This window comes from Hibiscus syriacus, unplaced genomic scaffold (assembly GCF_006381635.1).
Source record: "Hibiscus syriacus cultivar Baekdansim isolate YM2019G1 unplaced genomic scaffold, ASM638163v2 tig00112131_pilon, whole genome shotgun sequence".
Taxonomy (NCBI): domain Eukaryota; kingdom Viridiplantae; phylum Streptophyta; class Magnoliopsida; order Malvales; family Malvaceae; genus Hibiscus; species Hibiscus syriacus.
In genome coordinates, this window is record NW_024063261.1 from 510,911 (window position 1) to 535,367 (window position 24,457).

Below are 24,457 nucleotides of genomic sequence, written 5' to 3' on the forward strand. Positions count from 1 at the left end.
GTTTTTCTTTTTCAGAAGTAATTTTGACATTGCATCTGTACTTGATTGATGGACAGTTCTTTTCCAGCATAAATTTTTTATATCATGAGATGTTAATAAAACGGTCCACTATCTTGTTAAGATAATCTTATCTCAATCAAACTTCTTTAATCTAAAAGTTATTCTTATAATACTTTAATTTTTATCAATGATGATAATCATCTGGCTAATATCGATTTTCACAAAAACTTAATTTTAGTTTTATTTGGTAAACATGATTGAAAAATAACTAGTTCTAACTCTGGTTAATTAAAATTATTATGATCAAGTGAAAATTCAAGTATTTCGTATATTAAAAATTTTACGACTTTCTTTTGGTGTAGAGGGAATTAATTTAATTATAAGTTTTAGTTTAAATTTTTGGGTTGGGTTATTAATTATTTGAGTATTTAATTGTTTGGGTAGTTAAGTTTATATTTTTGAGTTTAGTTGGACTGGATTTTATATGGGTATTATGTATTTGGATTTGGATTTTGAATACTAAAATGTGATTGTTTGGGCTTGAGTATGGATAAGGATTTATTAAAATATTGTTTATTCAGTTTATAAATTTAAATTGAAAACCGAATGAATTAACAGTTGAAAGTAAAATTATAAACCAACTAAACTGACATATTTTAGTCAAATTTGTTCCGTCCACTTTGATGTATTCAATTAAAAAAATTGTATAATATCAAAATTAGCCATCGACATTTATTAAAATAATCATTTTAAATTTTAATTCTTTTTTAATATTTTGGTTAAAGTGTTTCATTTTTAGGTAAAAATACCTCTAACATTTATCAAATAGTCATTTTTGTTTTTATTTTTTTTCCTATAACATTTTGACCATCAAAATTTTCTTTTTTAAAAAAAATCATATTTCGGAACATTAAAAATTAGTTAATTATATTCATAGTTAGGTTTTTTATCCTAAAATTAAACGTTTAAGTCAAATTATTTCAAAAGAATAAAAATTAAAATAACTATTTAATCAGATGTAACAAACATTTTTTTTAAGATTGTACATTAAAAAGAATCTTTAAAGGAACATTTAACCTATAAGACCTCAACTACCGACAGTCAAGGAACGTACCATTTGAGGATAAAAGTCTCAATACTCATATGAGGAAGGACATTGATGCATCTTAACACGAGCTGATATCGTAGCCCAACAAATGTTTGATCTCATACTCTTGCTACATACATTGGGCAGTCCAAACTTAAGTGTAATTACATGGTGTCATCTTCTTCCTCACTTTTAGACCACTATTCTACTAAAATATTTTTCTTGCTTTCTTTGGTCATGCTGACATGATTTACATATTGAAAAATATTTTTATAGTTTTTTTTAAAAAAATAAATTTTATATATTTATATATTTACTTTTTTATATTTTTATTGATATTATATTTTTTATCTTAAAATTTTATAAACTCTTAACAAAAAATTATCCATCAATCCCATTAGGCTGAAACTAAAACCTCAACGCCTCCTAACTTACATGTGCTCTACAATAAGCTCAACAATCCAAACACTTAACCTCCAACCACATCCCTCTCAAAGGAAGCGTAAAAAAGTTTTATGTTTGGCGTTATTCTACACAGAAATTGTTCGTACAGGAACAACGTCGTTCAAATCAATTCATTTCATAAACCGAAGTTTAAAAATATTACTATATATATCGTATGAAAAACTCTGAATTGGGGAATGGATCATTAAGATAAAAGAACAAGTTGCTATGTTTTTTGTATAAATAATCTGTTTATAAAATGTGCACTAAATCACTTTCATATAATAACTTTAATCAACTAAAATTTTATATTAAATTAATATTAATATGCGTGGAAGACCGGCAGCGGTTGACTCTTGCAATTTGGCGTATTTAAATTGATTAAGAAAATTGACTTTCATTAAAACAGTTCTACTGCAACTACTGGAATCAAATCCGCCTTTGTTCCGTAGCTGTTTGTCTGCCGCTTCCCCATTTTTAAACCTCTCCCCTCATTTTCCTATAAAACCCTTATCTGCCCTTTGCACCTCTCATCTTCTCCTTCAGGTAAATCTCTCTCTCTGACCTCCATTTTCTCCCATTTGTAATGTCTTAATCTCTGGGGTTCTTTTTTTTTGGTCTCTGATAGAGAGAAAAGGAAAGTACAATGGCGATGAGTTCTAGAGGGAGGACGACAGAGCCTGGGGTCTTTTCAAGGAAGTGGAAAGAGACAAGTGAAATAAGCCCCGAGAGAAACAAAGTCTGGATTGAACCCTCCATTATTGAAAGAAAAGTTGCTGTTGTTTACTACTTGTGTAGGAATGGTTACCTTCAACACCCTCATTTCATGGAAGTTCCTCTCTCTTCTAATGCTGGACTTTATCTCAAAGGTGAGAAACTCAACTCTCTACGTGTTTGGTTTCCAATAAAAATTTTAAATTTTCTATCACGTTGCCTGCTGCCAAATGTATATAATACCCTGCTCCACCTGACAAAAAGCCAACTTTCACTTTTCTCGTAATGAAAAAAATAGTAGAAAATACATTAACAAAGGATGCGGGAAAGGTTTAAGTTTAAATTTCAAAAGCTTTCCTTTTTTTTCTTGTCTCTGTTTGGATGCTGAGAAAATTACCAGGATTTCCATTTCTAGGATTTTCTCTGCAATGCAATTTGACTATATATTGCTTTTTTTTCTTCTTCAGATGTAATCAACCGCCTCAACCTTCTTCGAGGCAAAGGCATGGCAAATCAATACTCTTGGTCCTCCAAACGGTAACACTCTCATTTATTCCCATTTCCCAAACGTTCGATCGGATTACCTTTACTCTTCACCGTCCGATATTAATATTTCATTCTTTCCTAGCTCAGGAGTTACAAAAACGGCTTCGTTTGGCACGACTTAGCAGAAAACGATTTTATTTACCCATCTCACGGCCAAGAATACGTTCTCAAAGGAACGGAGATTCTCGACCACCCGATTAATCCTCAATCCCTCGACGTAACGTCGCCTGAAAAGTCAGACAAAGATTATGATTTTCAGTCCATCACACGGCGGAGGGATCCGCCTCGAAGTTCTACTGACCTGCATGAGTACAAAGTTTACACGGGTGAATCAAGTTCCGACTCGTCTGGGAGACTCGCTGCTGACGCCTTGACTCGGACCAATGATAAGAGGAGGAGGAGAAAACCGGTGGTTAAAGAACCGAAAATCGAAAAGTTGCAAAGCCCAAGTCAAGAGTCGGAGCTGAGTAGGGAAGACATTTCGCCTCCACTGTCGGATTCGAGCTCGGAGACATTGGAATCCCTGATGAAAGCAGATGCGCGGCGGATTTTAAGCAACGGTGATGGTAATAAAGAAGATAACTTGAACCGTAGCGGGAGGATGAGAGCGTCGGCTGTTTTTATGCAGTTGATATCGTGCGGTTCGGTATCGGTCAATGAATGTGTGACCAACTCGGAGAGAGATCAAGGGTTCTCATTGATCGGACAGTACAAATCGAGGTTGCCGCGCGGAGCAGGGAATTGTAGCCATGAACGTAAAGAGTATTTTAGTGGGAGCTTGGTTGGTACCAAGAGAGAAGAAGCTCCCGATCTGAAAAAATCTTCATCTTGCAATGCTGAAAGGTGACTGCTAAACTTATTGTTCTGCTCTGTTAAAAGTTTAGTCATAATACTAAAATTATCTTTTAATAATTATTAAAATGAGCATTTTTTATTTAGAATTTTTTTAAGTATATTGACCTAAACATTTTATTTTAAGGTAAAAAACTTATTGTCTTGGAGTGTTAATCATTTGTTAATTGACCATTTTCATCTATTGAGGAGTCTTTTTATACTAATACCAAACTTTGAAGTTAAAATGCTCCAAAACAATGGTTAAAATCACTATTTAATCAAATGTCAAAGAGTTTTTTTACATTAAGCCAAAATTTTAACAAATAGTAGTAATAAACATACACGTATACATAGAGAATCATTGAGTATAAGATCTGTACACGGCTTCCGCAGAAAGACAGAGGTAAAGATATAATGATTTGTGTGTTATGGTCAAAGATATAATCAATTGTTTATGTACTGGAGTATGTGTATGTCTGCAATATCTGTTCTTTTCTCGTATTGCATGCTACCAAACATATACATATTGAAATGCTGGCCGTCCACAAATGTGGTCCAATGTAATGAACTCTACTCCATGCTTACCCAATAAATGATTGCAGGAGGGACCAAAGAAAAAAGACGAATGCTGTTATGGTTTAAGCTTCTTGGGATTTGCTTTTGTTGCTTTATCCTTTGGGTTGATTTTGGGAACGTTTTTGTTTTGTTTTTTTTCTCATCAGGAGCTCGCAGTTGCAGTTGGAAGAAAAGGAGATTGATGGAATGCCGGCGACGAAGAAAAAAGGGAAGATGAATGCAAACAGCTGATTTGAAAGTGGAAGCAAAAGACATGATGTTAAATAGATTTTTGGAGCCTAGCTATGCCAATTGTAGCAATGTGTAGTTTAGTAACAAAACAGACAAGTAAATGACAATGGGGAAGTGTTGTAGCACAAATTATGTGGGAATCTATTGCAGGATTAGAGGAAACACTAGGATTGGAATCTTCTTATGTTCCAACTGTGTAAAAAATTGTCGACTTCGGCTTGGTGCTTTTAGCTAGCTCCTTGATTATTGTGGGAAAATAGTCTTTCATGGCTGCCCTGCCATGACTTAGCAAATTCTTACAACCAATGGTTTTGCTAAAAAAGGATGGGAATCCATGGGGAGAGTCTAAAATTCAGTGTGTATTTAATTAAGTCTTAGTTCGATTATAAAAAAATATTAATATATGATATATAATACTTGTACTACTTGTATTAATGTCACCATAAATAATTTCAATACCTTCATTTGATTTGTAGAACACCTACTTAATACATATTGAGCTTTAGTTTGATTGACGAAATAACGAGTTAAAATACACTTAAATATAAGTGTATTTAATTTAAGAACCGATGGATTATATATAATTTAAATATTATCATTTATATTTTCAAAAATATCTAAGTAATGTTAATTTTTTAGCCATCATCCAATATGAATTTCAGTTCTAAAATAATGAAAAAGATAAATTATTTTCATTTATTTTAACACAAACTAATTTTGTTTGCTACCAATTAATTTGCATTAATAAATGGATGAGATTATTTTTTTAATGTAATTATTAATAAACAATTAATTTAAATTGAATATTATAAAAATATATTATTATAATGGTCTTTATAATTTCGTTCTACTTTATTCGTAGTGTTAAAATTCAAACAAATATAACATTTTCAGTCCTTTTACCTTCTACACCATTCATCATCCTCAGAATATACAAATATATAGACAGATAATATTTCCGCATATAATATTTTTCTCTGCATTTCAAGGGCACCCCTCCAAAAGCTTAACACAAAAATCTATATTTTAGACTCTTTCTCTTTTATTTTTGCCCTTCCAATTTCACCAAAGCTTCGCCTGTTTTTTTTTTTTTACATGCTTTCAACACCATTAACACAGAGGCAACTATCTTTCTTTCGTATATATTTATTGCATGTTACTTGTCACTAACTTACTATCCCTTTTATGATTCTTTTCCTTCTTGTTTTTTGTTTATCTCTTTGTGAAGCGGTTTATAATCAATATCATGGTTCAATGATTTGTTTTGGTATCATGGTTTATGTTCTTGTTTTGGTGTTTTTGATGAAATCTAGTACAGTTATTGCAATCTTTGTTCTGTTGGAGTTACTGGGTTTTGTTGTTGGATTCAATTGGGGCTGATGAGTCCTGCAAGAGGGTCAAAGAAAAGAAGGAAGATAGAGAAGAAACCTGAAGAGAATGCTTCTGCTTCTTCTGAGAAGGAAAGGTCTATTGATTGGCGGGATGAGATTTCCAGGAAGAAGAATGGTATGTTTTGTGTTAACAGTTTCTCTGTATCTTCCAGCTCCTTTGAGTTCTTCACTTTTCCTTCTGTTTTCAAACTTTTTCTCATCTTTATTTCTGAACTGTTGCTCCAGTCGATCATTCTTGGCAGGGAGGAAATTTAAATTTTGGGTTGAATTCAATTTTTGCAATTTTTGACTTGCTTTACTATTTACATCATAGTCAAGTTATATATTTGTGTTTCCAGTTCAATGGGTTGAGCTTTGTTTTGGAGGTTTTTACTGGTTTTATGATTTACAACATATCTGAGTTCTATATGTTGATACATTGAAAAGCAGGATCCCTAATCTAACTTCCAAGTTGTTCTTTTCACCTAACACTTGTTTATATACTATTTGTTGTTCAATGGGAAAGAGGATAAGATAACCTTCTTTTTTTCAGTTTTAATGTTATGATTGTATAGAATATGTAAGTTGACTATATGCTCCGAAAGGTGCATAAATTTAATGCACCTAAAGGTGCAATGGATTTGTAAAAAAATCAGTATGACATTGTTGAATTTTGTAAATGATAAAAATGTTAATTTAGTCATTGTAATTTAGGGTATTTACAAATTAGTCCTTAAGCTTCAATTATAAATACCCTAGTTCATTTAGTTTAAAAACCATCCCAAAGCATTCTAGCTTTCTTCCAATACTAGAGAGAATTTAGAGAGTTTATTGAGAGTTGTTTTATCCTTTTTATCAAGAGATAATTATCATTGTTTTCTCCTTGGTCGATCGAGAGAAGTTGTAATTCCTATTTTCTCATAGTGAAATTCTTCTACCGTTGCCCGTGGTTTTTTACCCTATATTATTTAGGGGTTTTCCACATAAATTTTGTGTCTCTTTTATCTTCATTTTTATTTTCTCAAATTATCAGTTGTGATTTTACTCTATACGATAGCCGTCTTCCGCAACAATTGGTATCCGAGCCAGATTAGAGTGTGTAATATCTGCTTATTGTCTTTGTGGTTGCCACCAAAAGGTGGATCCTCCAACATAAGAAAGTAAGAAGTTATTACCCATTCTTTGAAGGTTCCAGAGAACTATTCACGATAGTGAAATAGTGGGAGCTATCCGTAAAAGAAGCTATGGCAACGAAATTTGATATTGAAAAATTCAATGGGAGAAATTTCTCATTGTGGAAATTGAAGATGAAGGCCATCTTGAGAAAAGACGGTTGTCTAGCAGCTATCAGTGAAAGGCCGGTGGATTTCACAGATGACAACAAATGGATCGAAATGGACGGGAATGCTATGGCAAACTTTCATCTAGCATTAGCAGATGAAGTATTGTCAAGCATCGAGGAGAAGAAGACAGCTAAGGAGATATGGGATCATCTCACCAAACTGTACGAGGCCACATCACTGTACAATAAAATTTTCCTTAAGAGGAAATTGTACACTCTCCGGATGTCAGAATCTACTTTAGTGACGGAGCACTTAAACACACTGAACATGTTATTTTCTCAGCTTACATCCTTAAGATGTACAATAGAAGAACAAGAACGTGTTGAACTTCTACTTCAAAGTCTACCTGATTCGTATGATCAACTCATCATCAACTTGACAAACAGTAATGTCACCAGTCTAGTCTTCGATGACGTTGCAACTGCTGTTCTCCAAGAAGAAAATTGGCGCAAGAACAAGGAAGACATACAAGTAAACCTGCAACAAGCAGAAGCGTTGACAACGATGAGAGGGAGATCAACAGAACGTGGCCAAAGCAGCAGTCACAAACATGGTAGATCGAAGTCGAGGAGCAAGAAGAATTTAAAGTGCTACAACTGTGGAAAGAAAGGTCACTTGAAGAATGATTGTTGGAGTCTAAATAAAAACTCCAATCCACAAGGCAATACCACAAACACTTCAGATGATGGAGATTCTCTATGTTGTGAAGTGCCAACTACCGTGGAAGGCAGAAAAAGATTTGCAGATATATGGCTCATTGATTCGGGAGCAACATATCACATGACCACAAGAAGAGAATGGTTCCATCATTATGAACCTGTCTCAGGAGAATCTGTGTATAGTTGCAATGATCATGCCTTAGAGATCATTGGCATGGGAACCATCAAATTGAAGATGTATGATGGAACAATTAAAGTTGTTCGAGATGTGCGGCATGTGAAAGGCCTGAAGAAAAATTTATTATCCTACGGATTTTTGGATAATAATGCAAGCAATATTGAAACACATAATGAAATCATGAAGGTGTTCCGTGGAGCGCTTGTGATGCTGAAAGGCGAAAAGATAGCAGCAAACTTATATATGCCTGAAGGGATAGACTTTGCTAGAAGCAGAAGCCTCTGTTGCCTCATGTAGTTCAGATTCTGCAATGCTATGGCATCAGAAACTTGGACACATGTCGGAACAAGGAATGAAAATCCTTGTGGAGCAAAAGCTACTTTCAGGCTTAACAAAGGTAACACTTCCTTTGTGTGAGCATTGCATAACAAGTAAGCAGTATCGGTTGAAATTTAACAAATCAAATTCTAGAGGCAAAAGTGTTCTAGAATTGGTTCACTTTGACGTATGGCAAGCACCAGTTACATCCTTAGGCGGAGTAAAATATTTTGTCTCATTTATTGATGACTACTCCAGATGTTGGGTGTACCCTATTAAGAAAAAATCAGAAGTGTTTTCAACTTTCAAAAACTTCAAGGCGCGGGTGGAACTTGATTCTGGAAATAAGATCAAGTGTTTTAGAACAGATAATGGAGGAGAATACACAAGTGAAGAATTTGATGACTTTTGCAGGAAAGAAGGCATCAAAAGACAGTTCACAGTGGCGAACACTCCTCAACAAAATGGAGTGGCAGAGCGGATGAACAGAACCTTGTTAGAAAGAACAAGAGCAATGTTGAGGGATGCAAGCCTAGAAAAATCATTCTGGGCAGAAGCAGTCAATACCGCCTGTTATTTGGTGAATCGAGCTCCATCAACTGCAATAGAGCTGAAGACACTAATGGAGATGTGTACTGGTAAACCAGCTGATTATTCAAACCTCCATGTATTTGGAAGTATTTTGTACGTGATGTACAACTCCCAAGAAATCTCAAAACTGGATCCAAAATTCAGGAAATGCAAATTCTTGGGGTATGCTGATTGTGTAAAGGGGTATCACTTGTGGGATCCCACTGCCCGCAAAGTGATCATCAGCAGGGATGTTATCTTTGTACAAGATAAACTAAAAAGAAAAGAAGACGATGATAGCATTGAAAAGTCAGAGACTACACAGATACATGTGGAAAAGGAGGTTGAACAAGGAGATTCTTCTGAAGTAGAACCAGTACATGATGAACAAGAACCGGAGAGTTCTGAAGCTCCAACAACTCGTCAATCAGATCGTGTGAGAAGACGTCCCAATTGGCACTCAGATTATGTTATAGAAGGTAATATTGCATACTGTCTTTTAACAGAGGACGGTGAGCCATCAACATACCAGGAGGCAATAAAACAACTCAGATGCTTCATTATGGATGATGGCGATGCAAGAAGAAATATAAGCCCTTCATAAAAATAATACATGGGACCTTGTGCCACTACCACAAGGAAGGAAGCCAATTGGTAACAAATGGGTCTTCAAAATCAAGCGAAATGGTGACGATCAAGTTGAGAGGTATCGTGCAAGACTGGTGGTCAAAGGATATGCTCAAAAAGAAGGTATTGATTTCAATGAAATATTTTCTCTTGTGGTTCGACTAACAACAGTTCGAGTAGTTTTGATAATGTGTGTTATATTGGACTTACATCTAGAGTAGCTAGATGTTAAAACAGCTTTTCTTCATGGAAATCTTGAAGAAGAAATTTATATGCTCAAGCCTGAAGGTTTTGAAGAAAAAGAAAAGAAGAACTTGGTTTGCAGGTTGAACAAATCTTTGTACGGTCTAAAGCAGGCGCTGAGGTGTTGGTATAAGAGATTTGATTCTTTCATTATGTGCCTTGGATACAACAGACTTAATGCAGACCCTTGTGCTTATTTCAAGAGGTCTGGTGATAACGATTTTGTTATATTGTTGTTGTATGTGGATGACATGTTGGTTGTAGGACCCAACAAAGATCATATTGAAGAATTGAAGGCACAACTAGCTAGGGAATTTGAAATGAAGGACTTGGGATCAGCAAACAAGATTCTAGGGATACAAATTCACCGAGACAGAAGTAATAGGAAAATTTGGCTTTCACAAAAGAATTACTTGAAGAAGATCTTGTCACGATTCAGCATGCAAGATTGTAAGCCAATTTCTACCCCTCTTCCTATTAACTTCAAATTATCTTCCAGTATGAGTCCTAACAGTGAAAAAGAGAGGATGGAGATGTCTCGAGTACCGTATGCATCAGCAGTAGGAAGTTTAATGTTCGCTATGATATGCACAAGACCAGACATTGCACAAGCAGTGGGATTGGTTAGTAGGTACATGGCGAATACAGGCAAAGAGCATTGGAATACAATAAAGAGAATCCTGAGATACATCAAAGGGACCTCAAATATTTCATTATGTTACGGGAGGATCAAACTTACAAATCAATGGGTATGTAGATTCTGACTATGCAGGGGATTTGGATAAAAGCAAATCTACTACAGGGTATGTGTTCAAAGTTGTTGGTGGAGTTGTAAGCTGGGTTTCAAAATTGAGTCAGTTGTGGCTACATCCACAAAAGATGAAGAATATGTAGTAGCTACACAAGCCAGTAAAGAAGTAATTTGGTTGAAGATGCTATTGGAGGAGTTTGGGCAAAATCAAGAGTATGTCTCTCTGTTTTGTGACAGTCAAAGCGCCTTGCATCTAGCAAGGAATCCATTATTTCATTCAAGGACAAAGCACATACGAGTTCAATACCATTTCATTCGCGAAAAGGTGGAAGAAGGGACAGTAGATATGCAGAAGATCCATACCAAAGACAACATAGCAGATTTCATGACGAAGGTGATCAACGCTGATAAATTTACCTGGTGTCGATCCTCCTGTGGCCTGTCAGAAACGTAAGCAACATGAAGGTACAAGATAGAAAGAATGGTGTGAATATATGATTGTTCCAATCAAATCTTCAAGTGGGAGATTGTTGACTATATGCACCGAAAGGTGCATAAATTTAATGCACCGAAAGGTGCAATGGATTTGTTAAAAAATCAGTCTGATATTGTTGAATTTTGTAAATGGTAAAAAATACTAATTTAGTCATTATAATTTAGGGTATTTACAAATTAGTTCTTAATCTTCAACTATAAATATCCTAGCTCATTTAGCTTAAAAACCATCCCAAAGCATTCTAGCTTTCTTCCAATACTAGAGAGAATTTAGAGAGTTTATTGAGAGTTGTTTTCTCCTTTTTATCAAGAGAGAATTATCATTGTTTTCTCCTTGGTCGATCAAGAGAAGTTGTAATTCCTATTTTCTCATAGTGAAATTCTTCTACTGTTGCCCGTGGTTTTTTACTCTATATTATTTAGGGGTTTTCCATGTAAATTTTATCTCTTTTATCTTTATTTTTATTTTCTCAAATTATCAGTTGTGATTTTGCTCTATCTGATAACCGTCTTCCGCAACACTTTTCACCTAAAACTTGTTTGTTCAATGGGAAATAGGATAAGATAATCTTCTTTTTTCAGTTTTAATGTTATGAGTGTATAGAATATGTAAGGTTATATGTTTCGGCAATGTTGTTGCTTTACGATACTCTCTACTTTCGAGGAAACTCAGCTGTAACTCTGTTCGAATATGATAATCATTTGAATCCCATTGTGTTTATGTTGTTTTCAAATAGCTAATGCAGTTGAAAACTGGTTCGTAACTTACATTTGGTGTTGTTAATAGAAGGGGATGGTTGTTGGCTTATTGTTAAATCATTTTTCTGCACGTAATTGTAGATAACTTGAGTATGCATTTCTAAGTGGCTATCGTTGTCCGGTAGATCTCTCAGACTATTGTTTTTTTTCTGTCGCATTACGGTACAAGTAGGGCTTCCTTGAAATATCAGCAGAAGGCACTAAAGAGTAAATGCCTGCCATTGTGAGCACATGATTGGGGCACATGTATCATGTTGAATTCGTTTAAGTAAAATGTTGCTGTTGAATCTGCGAGAAATTCGTTTTAAGTAGGAAGATTTGTTGTCTCGTAACTATTAGATTAGGTCATAAATTAAACCCGGGAAAGGACTATTGTTTCTTGCTATCGATAGTTTCTTCTTACATATGTTTCCTTTGTTTTCTTCGCTTGTTTCTTAACTGCTGACTTCTATAAGCTGGTTTATCTTAATTTAGTTGCTCTATACATTGCGATCCTTGTCTTGTTATATTGTGTAGACACTAAATTTTTAGCTGCAGCAGCCCCTCCACGTTGCAAATTCCAGCAACTTCCAACTGCAGCAGCCCCTCCACGTTTTAGCTCTACTATAGCACCCTTTCCAGCAGCTTCCAGAAGCCAGCTGCCCTTCCACGTTGAAGCTATAGGGTGAGTCATCACCATAGTTTGGTGACTCACCGGAAAATCGCCCTATTAACTGGTCCATGGCGAGCCTTGGTGGTGGCTATAAAGCCACCAAATCTGCAAAATCAGAAGAAAAAAAGGAACAACCACCAAAACCACGAGCAAGCAACGAGAGCAAGCAAGGACGACCAACAACGAAAAGAAGATAAGAGATAGAGGGAACTTACCTCGTCGGAGCCTCCTTACACCGCGAAAAGAATCAAAATACCCGAAGGTATTTTTTAGATCTAAGTAAATTAAAGGTTTTTTAGGGAGAACGGGGGTCGGAATCGGTCTTAGAGTGGTCTGATCTATATTTTGAGAAGATTTTGTATTTTCCGGCCATCGTATGCGGTGGCCGGCGGGGGTGGCCGGTGCCATAGCTCCCTTCGGCCGGAGGCTCTAGAGAGAAGGGGAGAGAAATTTTTTTTCTCTTCTAAAGAGAGAGAAGAAAATAAAAAAAATGAAAAGAATTTGGCCTTTAGGGCCATTTAAAGGGTATTTATACCCTCACCAAAACGACGTAGTTTTAATGAGGGGCTTGCTTGTAATTTGATAAGGGTAAAACCCTTTCCGCAACACTCATACTTTTGTAACTTTGCAATTTAGTCACAAAAAGCAATTTTTGATCATTTTAATTCAACCTTTTAATTTTATGTACTTTATAATTTGGTCATTATCAGTTCATATATATATTTAGGATAAATAACTTATTTAAGCCCCTTTTAATTTTAATGAATTTTATTTTAATCCAGATATAAATAATTAAGGTTAAATTAAAAATTAAGACTGTAAATTTTAATATTTTACATATAAATTATATTGTTTTAATTATGTTTATTTTAGTCACTAAATTGATATATGGGTAAAATAATATGTTTAATCCCTATAATTTTAAATAATTAATTATGAATTAGGTATTTAATTTTATTAGATTATAATTTAGTCACTAATTTTAAATATTTTCATTTATTATAAAGTTTTATTGCTTTTAAATATATAGTTCTAATTTTATTATTGTTTATTTATGTCTTAATTTTACATGTTTATATATTTAAATATTATTGTTATAATATAGCCATATAAATATATATATAATAAATAATACTTATTTACTTACTTTTACTTTATATATATATTAAAATATAATTTAATTTTACATAAATTACTTTTTAAAATTATATTTTAATATTTATTTATTTTTCAATATTAAGAAATGACAGTTTAAAAGTAATTGGATGTCAATTTTATGATATTTAAAAAAATATACATTTTATCTTACTTTTATAAATTATATATATTTTAATTATCTTTAGATAAATGTTTTATTAATACTTATTTATTTTTTAATATTAAAAAAGAGCTATCTTAAAGCACCTAGAAGCCCTTTTCTGATATTTCTAAATAAATAAATATCTTATTTATATTTAAATTAATATATTTTCATAAGATTATAAATTTGAAATAACAATATTATAAATTAAATATATCTTTGAATTTTTTAAATTTCTAATAATAGAGACAACTTATAATTAATAAGTACCAATTTTGGACGTAATAGGGGTGCTAATCCTTCCCTAAACGTAACCGACCACGAACCCTTTTTATTATTAAAAGAATGAATTTTTGGTTATACGTAAGATCATTTATCTTTTAAATTATGTTTTCTTAAAAACTATTTTAAAATATGTTTTTTAAGTATTTGACCTACCTAACCCAAAAAGGTCAATGGCGACTCTCAAAATATTTTTTAAATCAAAATCATTTATTTATTCATTTTATTTTTCATGCCAAGAAAAAAATTCGTGCCCGGACGAAAACTGGTTACGATATATTGAATTTTAATGCAGGTCGTGTTAACGTTAGTTAATTAGAATATATTAAAGTTAAATGGCCGATAATCTAATTCTTCAACCATAACCTACCTAAAAAGATTGCTTACAGAATTTGATACACTACGGGAACAAGACACATAAATTACATTATGTCCAATGCCCTTTTCCTAATGATCTTTCTTTTATTGGGTCCATTGGAAAAAAAATGACGAGTAGTTGTCCGTGTTCGGTAACTTATCTTCATTTTTCTCTCTTGACAAAATGTGAGTCATCTTTATAATAATAATTAATAGGAAAACACATTGATCTTGTCTAGATGACTTCCTGGTTAGTACCGGCAGCTGAAAACCATGCATATTTCCAGCAAAAATTCTATGCTGCGAATACGTCAATGTGACCATTTCAGTCATCTCTTGATTTTTACCAGCCCTAAGGCGTATTAGACACAGTTCAGATTCAACTAAAGCTGTCATGTTTCAGCATTATGTGCAATGTTTTCATATTTAAAGTATTGAAACGGGCATGTTTTGTCCTACATAATACATTAATTTATGCATGTGTGTATGTATACATATGTATTTGGTCCAATAAAAAGGATCCAGAAAAGTTATATTCTGATTGATACGCTGATCGTTAGTTAAAACAATGTTTCAGAATTATGAATGAAATGCTGCAGATCATCTACACCAACCCTACATGTTTCGTATGAGTAAATACTGTTTTCATCTTATTGTATCTTTTTCTTTGTAGGTCTTCAATCACCGTCGAAAGGTCTGGATAAGTTCAAATCTGTTTTCAAAATTTCAAGAAAAACCTTCAACTACATATGTTCACTTGTGAAGGAAGATATGATGGCTAAGCCGGGAAGTTTTAAATTTTAAAATGGTAAACCTGTTTCTTTTGAAGATCAAGCAGCCGTAGCTTTAAGAAGGCTAACTCCGGTGAATCACTTGTGATAGTAGGTGATTCGTTCGGGCTACACCACTCAACCGTCTCGCAATTGACCTGGCGCTTTGTGGAGGCCATGGAAGAAAGGGGTCTTCACCACCTGCAGTGACCTTCCACTGAAGTTCAAATGACAGAAATAAAGTCCAAATTTGAAAAGATTCAAGGTCTTCCCAATAACCGTGGTGTGATAGACACTACTCATGTAATGATGTGTTTTCCTTCATCCGACCCTGCAAGTAAAGTATGGCTCGACCACGAGAAGAATCACAGCATGGTCTTGCAGGCTGTTGTGGACCCCGAAATGAGGTTCAGGGACATAGTGACTGGCTGGCCAGGTAAAATCGAAGACTGGTTGGTGTTTCAGAGTTCGAATTTCTGTAATATGTGTGATAAAGGGGAGAGATTGAATGTAGGCTATCCTCTACTACCTTATCTCATTATACCTTACGAAGGGAAAGAACTACCCGAATAAAGAGCCGAGTTGAACAAAAGACATTCAGCGACCCGGCTGTGGCGCACAGGGCATCGGCGAGGCTCAAGGAAATGTGGAAGATCATCCAAGGGGTAATGTGGAGACCCGACAAACCTAAGCTGCCTAGGATAATCCTGGTTTGCTGCTTGCTTCATAACATCTTATCGACTTGGGAGATGACGTGCAGGATGAAATGCCTTTGTCTCGTGACCATGATTTTGGTTACCGCCAACAGATTTGCGGATCCATCGACATCAAGGGTGTTCACTGTTCACCTAAGAGAAACTTTCTCTCTACTTGTCCAGGAAATCTGCAGAATAATTGTTTTTCCATTCCTGATTCTTGATACAAAATGGTCTGAATATAATCTTTTTCATTTCATAAAAGTTGGTACTAAAATAAAAATCATCGAAAACAAAAAATTCCGACCTGCCGGAATCGAACCAGCGACCTAAGGATAATCTGTCAGATATAATAACCTACTACAGTCCTCCGCTCTACCAACTGAGCTAAGGTCGGTCTTGAACAATATTGTCAATGATAAGTAAAAGGACAAGTTGTAAATCCAGCATTAGGGGAAAGATCACTGGGTAATCGATCACTACAGCAGCAATGATTAGTCTGAATATAAGACTCCATCTTTTTTCGATTGGAATTTCTCGGAACAGTAAGAGGCTCGGTAAGCATTCAGTCACTGTGACGGTGAAATTTTTCAAGAGATTATGATTCAATGAAACGCCAACCAACTTATAAACCTCAAGAATTAAATTTAATCAGGAAAAAGCCCGTTATTTTATGTTATAAGATAAATTTATAAAATTTTAAAGAGATAAAAATATATCATCAATAAAAAAAATACAAAAAAATGTAAATTATATAAAATTTAAATTTTCATGAAGGTAACCGTACGTATGAATATCTCAATCCATCCATGAACCTAACTATAGCATCTACCTCTACACCTTTTTTCTTCCAATTTAAATTTGTTTTAAAATATTTGTCTAAATATGATATACCTTAAAAGGTTACATTATAAGATGGGAAGAAAAAAAACCACAACAAACTGGGATTCCTGTTTAGGTAGCCCGCAGAGAATTGTAATATTTAATTGAAGCATGCATTGCACGTGTTTTCTCAAATCCTTGGCTTTTTAGAATGTTCAAACTCAAACAACCTGACATGACGATATTTATTAATCAATAAAATGGCTTTAGAAATATAGAATCGTCCATAAGACAGTTTGATGAGCGGAAAAGGATAGCATCCATACATTATATTAACGCTTAGTTTCTTCAATACTTTTAGTGACATCAAGAAGCTTCCTTAACTAACTATGTCCTCGTTGAATAATGAAGAAGAAACCTCCGGGTAAACTATGTATTTGACAATCCAACTATTATTTCATTTTGTTCATCTAACGTTAAAAAAAATAACAAAACTGCTAACATGATATTTTTTTCAATGATAACATGACATTATTTAATGGTGATACGTCAATCTCACCATTATTTTTTTTAATCGGGTGATCATAATATAACGTTAAGTATGATATTGAAAAATAAAATTATTGAGTGATCAAAATGGAACCACATGAATAGTTGGACGACTAAATACATAATTTATCCAAAAATATAATATTCTTAAATATCTACACGATGATTGTTTTGATTTATTTTCAGGTATTGTTGTATATTTAAATACATTATATTATTAATAATTTATAATATGTAAAGACGCACTTATATATGATGCTTTATTGTACTATATCACATAGTTTATTAGTTTATTTTTTTTTTAATTATATGTGTTTGTTCAAATAAATAGAGCTAATTTTCATTCAACTGATCATATAGAAAGTAGGTACATAGAAATTTACATAATACGCACAGTTAAGGAAACCTTTATATTTTTTCCTATCAATAATAAGGATTTATTTGACTGAATTGCGAATTTAATAAATATAAGGGTTTTGTGCAGCAAGTTTCACGTTCACTCTCTATTTTCTTTAATTACATTTTTTGTCACTTAAAGCTTGCCAATTGTATTTATTATTATCTGGATTAAGGCCCTCTTATTGTTGTTCTTTAATAGTATTAAATTGTTATAAAATAGTTTTATATTTATTAAAATTTATTATTTTATAATATACAGTAATTATTTTATAATAAGTTTTTTAAAATAAAAAATTATTTTATAATTTAATTTTTAATAATTTAAAATAATTATAATATTATATTAATTCAAAATTTTCTTAATTTATTGACAACATATATATATTTATTGACACAACTATTCGACAACATAATATAATTAACTATAAATAATAAAATTTAAGGGACGTGAGGCACACGCAAGAAAGTCAGAGTATGGGATGCAAGTAACATAACACTCCCAACACCGCAAAAAGTGTAGAATTTGCGAGGAAGATTCCTACCGAGTCGCCTCAAACGACTCTTTCTTAACATACTCAGCTACGCGGTGAAACAGACGTGCCGAAGGGTGGCGGCTTCAAATTCCCATTTCCACCCTTCAAATCTACAAACAGTACCCAACACTGTTTTTAATTTCTTAAACCCCAACCACGGTCAAATCCGTCATTAGGACATTCCGTGTTCCCACTTAACACTCACTCGCCAACTCCTACGGTCCTACCTATAAATAACCAAGCCCTCACTCATCTCCTTTCCAGATATCTACAGCTAAAGTCTCAGCAGATTTCCAAGTAAAGCTCTTTTTTATTTCGTTTCAGATTTCCAACTAAAGTTGTAAGACTTCTTAAACAGTTTATAAATAAATTATATTAAGATGAAGAGAGGCAGAGAAGTTGCAGAAATGGAAGCCATGGATATGGCGAATTGCTTGATGTTGCTATCAAAGATTGGCCAAACCGACGCATCGAAGCATTACCAGGGTGGCGGTGGTGGTCGTGTCTTTGCATGCAAGACGTGTAACAAAAGGTTTTCATCTTTTCAAGCACTCGGAGGTCATAGAGCGAGCCATAAGAAGCCGAGGCTAATGGTAGAAGATGCTCCGGTTTCACCTAAGAAGCCGAAGACCCACGAGTGTTCGATTTGTGGTCTAGAATTCGCCATTGGCCAAGCTCTCGGCGGTCACATGAGGAGGCACAGGGCTGCCGGAAACGAAGGGTTGGTGACTCGGGATTTGTTGCCGGAGATGGATAAGTGGAGCGAAGATGAAAGTGATTTGGTGCTGGATCTGAGCTTGACGCCTTGGGGAACAGATTTGGAGCTGAAGCTGGGGAAGGTGGAGGCGACTCCTGTTGTTCATTGTTTTATATAGGATCCTTTTTTTTATTGTTTTTATTGTAAAGAGACCTATTACTTGAGTATAGCATATAGGAAGATAGGATTTAATTTCTTCATTCTTTTACTATTTAATGAATATACTTCTGTTTTTTCAGAGATTATTTTTACTCCATTTTTACTATATTGATATATATTCTTTAATTTTACTATTTTATATACCAATTTAACTCAACTTTTATAATTTATTTTTTCCTAATATATTAATACACGAATTAACAATAAATTAACACCACCTAATATTTTTTGACTATTCATACAAATTAAGAGAATTAATAAATAATATTGATTTTACGTATGTATTATTTTTTTACTTTGATTTTTACCTGTCATCCTACTTTTAAGTTTAAATTTGTGTTACTACTTCTTAATGTCTCGACAAAAATTTTAAAATAATTAAATTTTCCTTCGAGATATTACTTATGTACCAAATATAAGTATTGAATAAAAAAATGGGGTAACATATAAGATATCCAACTATGTCTTATTTCTTGTTTTTTGGTACGTGATCATCTAATTAAACCATAGCTTAAAATTAAAGGCTTGGTTTTCTGGAGAAAAATGTGTAAATTTATACAATTTAGTCGGGGGTCATTTTCGATAATCATGACTGTTTATTTAATATTTTTAATAATTGTGAGTATTTATTAATATTTTTAATAATTATGAGTAGATAAAGAACGTTTTATAAGAGATCCATTAATTAATCAAATGATCAAACATGTTTATAACTAGATTACATGGAGGAAGAAAAGAAAAAGAGTAAATTACACGTTTAGTACTTAAATTATCAGTTTTGACCAATTTTAGTACCTAAACTTTCATTTTTTATCAAAATCATACCTAACGTTTATTTTTTTTCATTTTAGTACCCGTCATTAAAAATTTAACGAACTGACTGATGTAGCATAATTCTGGTGGACGAACAACCAATCTGAACAATGGGCCACGAGAGAATGATGAGTCGACCAACACGGCCCACTTTCAAGATTATCGAACAATGGACCATGGAGATCAGAGAATGAAGAAATCGAAGAGTTCATCATCAATTTGGGGAGATTGAGACATTTCTCGGTGAAACGAAGGTCGGAATCACGTTTAGGGGTCGGAAAGTTTGGGCGGAAAGTTTGGGCTTCATCAGTCGATGATTGTAGATACGACGGCCGACGAGCCTGTCTGTTAAGTTTTTTAATAGAGGAATACCAAAAATGAAACAAAAACTAAATGTTATATTTGATTTTTATAAAAATGAAAATTTAAGTACTAAAACAGATAAATTAAGTACTAAACACATAGTTTACCCAAAGAAAAAAATAATGAAAATCAGATATTAACGATGGGTCTAAGAAGAGAAGAAAGAAATATGAAAAAAAATAAAAGATGAGTAGCACAGAGAGAGGAAATCATTTTTTTAGAGGCTCGAGTTAATTAGACATTGTTTTTAAACTTGTATTTGAAAATTTTAATTTAGGGTTTAATTGTTTAGAATTGTTGTAAAAAAATATTTTTCGCTTGTTAACATCAGAAAGAGAAGCAACAGGGAACACTGCCTCAACTTCATTTGTTACAGTTGAATCCAAGCGGTTTCTTGATGATGAATCTCAGCTATTCCAACATCAGAAGAGGCTTCAACTCCGAGAACACAATCTTATTCAAAGACTAAACTGCTCTTTTATTTAGATTTTACGCATAGTACCAACACTTTAAAATGTATGCAACTGAAGTATTAAATACACTTCAAAGTACGATAATGACAACTAAATAATTTATATAAGTCGAGGATTTTTTTTGCTTCCAAACAAGTTATCATTACACGCGTGTATGAACGGTCAATTGTTATTAGATGGAAAAATATGAGCACAGAAGGTCGTGAAATTAATTGCTTGGCTTTAAAGTTAACAATTATGTAAAAGACTTCATGTTCATTGCAACAGAACTATTACTCAAGGAAAAACCAAACAACTCATAATCTCGAGGGGGAAAAAACATCATAACCGAAAAATAGGCGGAGGAAAACTACCATGTCCTACATGAAGAGAAATCAAAAATGAAAATCTCGGAAATTTGTCTCAGTAGAAGAAACCAAGTACTTTCCCCCCAACGTTCTTTCTTCTTGCCTCTTCGTGGTCCATGATGCCAGCCGATGTGGTGAGCACGATGTATCCAAACTGCAATATAAAGCACATAAATGGCATATTGTAGTAATCTCATTTCAGTTGACTAAACCTTCCTCAAGTTCATGTCAACCATAAAACCTTATCTAGTGGACTATGAGAATGAAGGCATTCCACTAAACAACAAAACAAGATAATGATGCATGATCAGAAGTATCAACATTCGTGTATATTTTGTTTGATTGTCTAATAAGAATTTATTGATCTCAGTAAATCCTGGTTCTTATGGAAATGTAAATACACAGAATAAACATCGGAAAATTTCAAAGCTAACCTGTCTGGAAGGAAGTAGCCTAGCAGTCCAACCCTCAATTTCTTTGACTCCGATGTCAAAACGAGGACTGATCACACCACACTTGTTCAGCCTCCCGTTCAGTTCAACCACAATTTTGCCAGCTCTGTGGTCATCAACATACTCAAACTCTCCAATGTAACCTGCAATGCCAATCATTAAAAAAGGAGAAAAATTATCAGCGTTTTCATATTACAACTATACGTACAAAAAAACTTCATTTTTTAATGAAAAAGAGTGGGGAGTATAGATCAACAAACCATGCTTCTGCATGACCAAAAGGAACTTAATGATCACTTTGGAGGAAGGCCTGATCATGACCTGTCGTTTGCCTCTCTTCTCGGCATTGTACATGCTCTTAAGTGCATCGTTCAAAACACTGACTCTCACCATCTTCTTAAGTGCAAATTACTGTATATTTTCTAATGAATAACAATCAATCATTTAGTGTTCAGAAAAGGGATTCATCAGCTCAAAGATTGGATAAAAAACCATATTCGTTCTTTAAGCTAACACTAATTTCAGTCAATGGCATCCATATGCCGCACTCTCTTGATCAAAGAGAAACGAAAAATAACATTACAACCAAAACGCAATATTCTGACACTATTAAATTTTTTTTTTTTTTGCTAAAAGCGAACACACGCATATAATTAACATATATGATTACAGCTGGTCATGTTTTTTAGTAGGCCACTACTAGCAAACCATATTAACTGCGTTTAAAAAACTATAACATGTCTATTTTCCGGCACGTAATGATGATGCGTCGATTACCTTGACTATGTCTGGTGTCGAGCTCAAGTCAACTATGTCCGGTGGCGAGCTCGGGGGATGGTTTACTCGTCTCTGAGGAACTGCAGTTGGGAGATAGATTATAGACAAACAAATGGTAAGGGAACCAAACCTTATGTATTACACAGAGGCAAATTATCCTAACTTGGCTAGAAGCCGAAGAAATTGGACTCAGAAAATGTCAATAACACGCAAAATACAAAGAGGATAAAATTAAAAAAATGGAACTAGGATAATTCAAATCCAGTAAAAGAAAAAAAGGGTACTAAAATTAGCATATAAAATTCGCTACGAGATTTCATTGGAAGAATTGAACAGATAAAAGTGGATAAGTTTCTAAAATTTGGGAGAAATGAGAGCTTACCTGAGCGAAAAGGGCTGCCGCTTCTAGTTTATTTTTAGTGAACAGAAGAAACAGCAGAAAAAGAAGTAAAACTAGGGTTTTATGAGAACTAATGGTTTTATACGCGTCTTCTAAATAAAAACTCATCTGCTGGACTGACAGAACCACGACAGAAGGCCCAATTAACGAAGTTAAGTATCTGACCCAATTAAAAGGATTAAGTGTCGGGTTGAATGGGTTACATGACGTTTTCGGTAAACTACATGTTTTGTACATTAACTATCACCTTTGTTTCATCTTGTTCGTCCAACTATTATTTTTTTAAAATCATACCTAACGGTACATTCTGATTTTATTTTGGTCATCCACTGTTAAAAAATATAAATAGAACCGCTGATGTGATATTTGTAAACTTTTTTAATGATGACATGTCATTACCTTATATTGGCATCTAACTCCCGTTAACACCCTTCTTCTTATTCTCCTCTCGCACCTTCGGTTACCCCATTTTCGATCGACGATGGCTCACACTGACATCACAATCGTCACTGACATCGTCTCCTACTACACCCAGACCCTCGATTCATATTCACCGTCCACCGTTCGTCCCAAATCGCAAGAAGATCGTTTGAACATCCATCTCCGATCTTTGTCGCCAGTTACCAATGACCGTAACCTCCGGCACCAATAGGAACACGACCCTATTCCGACCAAAATCCCGCTAGCTACTCGCCGAGACTCACCTCAGTTTGCCATAGAGAAGGCCCCGAATCTTGTCGGGAAATCCCAACACCCCTTTTCTGTTTTTATCAATTTTTGGTCTATTGGGTCGTTCGTTCGCCACACCACCACTATCGTTGGAGACCTCATATCGTTTCGACCAAAACCCAGTTGGTCATGCCTCCTTATCGACATCCCTCATCCGTCTGTCAATGGTTAAGAAGAAGGAGAAAAAGAATAAAAAGAAGGGGTTAACGGGAGTTAAGTGTCACGTCAACTAAAATTAACGGGAGGTAACAACATGGACCTTACTGAAAACGAACTAAAAGTTTGATGATTTTATTGCAAGTTTCAAAAGTTAGGTGACCAAAATACAAGCGTCCTAAAAGTTTGGGGACTATTTATATACTTTACCCTTAAATTTTATATATTTGATCTACCTGAACAGATAATTCAATTGTAAATAATATATTTTTATAATATAAAATAAAAATAAAACTAATTTTCTTTTCTTGTTAAACCTAAATATTAATATCAACTTATATTTATTTATTATTATATGTTTAGATAATTCAATTATAATATTTAATTCACTATAGAGAACTGGTCTATAGCAGTGTTTTTTTTCCTACAGCAGCATTTAAAAGCGCCACAAAACACGCCGCTAATACTAACACTGCAATTGTTAGTGGCGTTTTATACTTATAAATGTTGCTATATGGCTAACCTTTTGCGATGTTTGTATACTAAAACACTGCTAAAGGTCAAGTTATATAGCGACGTTTTAGTATACAAACGCCGTAAAAGGTTAGCCATATAGCAACGTTTTTGGGCACAAACGCCGTAATAGGATTGATATTTATAGGCATTTTCCCACAATAGGTTCGCTATTTAGCGGAATTTGTAGTCACAAACACCGCAACATATTTGATATTTAGAGGCGTTTCGGGCAAAAACGCTGTAATAGGTTAGTCATTTGACGGCGTTTTTAGTCACAAACGCCGCAAAAGATTTGATATTTAACTGTGTTTTTTCCTAAAAATGTCGCCAAGTATTCACTCTGTTAGTGGTGTTTTGCTCCTAAAACGCCGCTAATCAAAACTGATTTTCAACATATCTTCTTCGTATTTT

The 24,457-nt window shown here is 34.0% G+C and overlaps 3 protein-coding genes, 1 non-coding gene and 1 pseudogene across 5 annotated transcripts; 3 read left to right on the plus strand and 2 right to left on the minus strand.

Annotated features, from left to right (window-relative positions):
• Positions 1-2,127: 2,127 nt before the first annotated feature.
• Positions 2,128-4,446, plus strand: LOC120174969 (protein UPSTREAM OF FLC-like). Of its 2 annotated transcripts, XM_039181691.1 has the most exons (4): positions 2,128-2,400; positions 2,713-2,782; positions 2,879-3,634; positions 4,348-4,446. In XM_039181691.1, exons 1-4 carry the CDS (start codon positions 2,178-2,180, stop codon positions 4,430-4,432), a joined length of 1,134 nt encoding a protein of 377 aa, XP_039037622.1. In that variant the 5' UTR covers positions 2,128-2,177; the 3' UTR covers positions 4,433-4,446. The 2 variants fall into 2 exon arrangements, with proteins under 2 accessions (XP_039037622.1, XP_039037623.1); XM_039181692.1 differs by lacking the exon at positions 4,348-4,446 and having other exon boundaries at positions 2,879-3,638.
• Positions 4,447-5,811: 1,365 nt separating this feature from the next.
• On the plus strand, positions 5,812-16,025 carry LOC120174956 (annotated as a pseudogene).
• Positions 16,026-16,102: 77 nt separating this feature from the next.
• Positions 16,103-16,198, minus strand: TRNAY-GUA. The gene is made up of 2 exons: positions 16,162-16,198; positions 16,103-16,138 (listed from the first exon to the last, which is right to left on the minus strand). It is a non-coding gene; the product is annotated as a tRNA-Tyr (tRNA).
• A 2,225-nt stretch (positions 16,199-18,423) lies between these two features.
• LOC120174945 (zinc finger protein ZAT12-like) lies at positions 18,424-18,993 on the plus strand. The gene has a single exon (XM_039181673.1). The coding sequence runs from the start codon at positions 18,485-18,487 to the stop codon at positions 18,977-18,979; it is 495 nt and encodes a 164-aa protein (XP_039037604.1). The 5' UTR covers positions 18,424-18,484; the 3' UTR covers positions 18,980-18,993.
• Positions 18,994-20,907: 1,914 nt separating this feature from the next.
• On the minus strand, positions 20,908-22,642 carry LOC120174958 (40S ribosomal protein S15a-1-like). The gene is made up of 5 exons (XM_039181681.1): positions 22,628-22,642; positions 22,246-22,325; positions 21,729-21,890; positions 21,451-21,611; positions 20,908-21,170 (listed from the first exon to the last, which is right to left on the minus strand). The coding sequence occupies exons 3-5, from the start codon at positions 21,859-21,861 to the stop codon at positions 21,072-21,074; spliced, it is 393 nt and encodes a 130-aa protein (XP_039037612.1). The 5' UTR covers positions 21,862-21,890; positions 22,246-22,325; positions 22,628-22,642; the 3' UTR covers positions 20,908-21,071.
• Between the last annotated feature and the right edge of the window lie 1,815 nt (positions 22,643-24,457).

Excerpts from the sequence above, each read along its gene's own strand:
- LOC120174969 (XM_039181691.1), top strand. The coding sequence starts at position 2,178 with ATGGCGATGAGTTCTAGAGGGAGGACGACAGAGCCTGGGGTCTTTTCA. Across the intron at positions 2,401-2,712 it reads TGCTGGACTTTATCTCAAAG|ATGTAATCAACCGCCTCAAC; the intron begins GTGAGAAACTCA and ends TTTCTTCTTCAG. Across the intron at positions 3,635-4,347 it reads TCATCTTGCAATGCTGAAAG|GAGCTCGCAGTTGCAGTTGG; the intron begins GTGACTGCTAAA and ends TTTTCTCATCAG.
- LOC120174945 (XM_039181673.1), top strand. The coding sequence starts at position 18,485 with ATGAAGAGAGGCAGAGAAGTTGCAGAAATGGAAGCCATGGATATGGCG.
- LOC120174958 (XM_039181681.1), bottom strand. The coding sequence starts at position 21,861 with ATGGTGAGAGTCAGTGTTTTGAACGATGCACTTAAGAGCATGTACAAT. Across the intron at positions 21,612-21,728 it reads TTTGGTCATGCAGAAGCATG|GTTACATTGGAGAGTTTGAG; the intron begins GTTTGTTGATCT and ends TTGGCATTGCAG. Across the intron at positions 21,171-21,450 it reads GGCTACTTCCTTCCAGACAG|TTTGGATACATCGTGCTCAC; the intron begins GTTAGCTTTGAA and ends TTTATATTGCAG.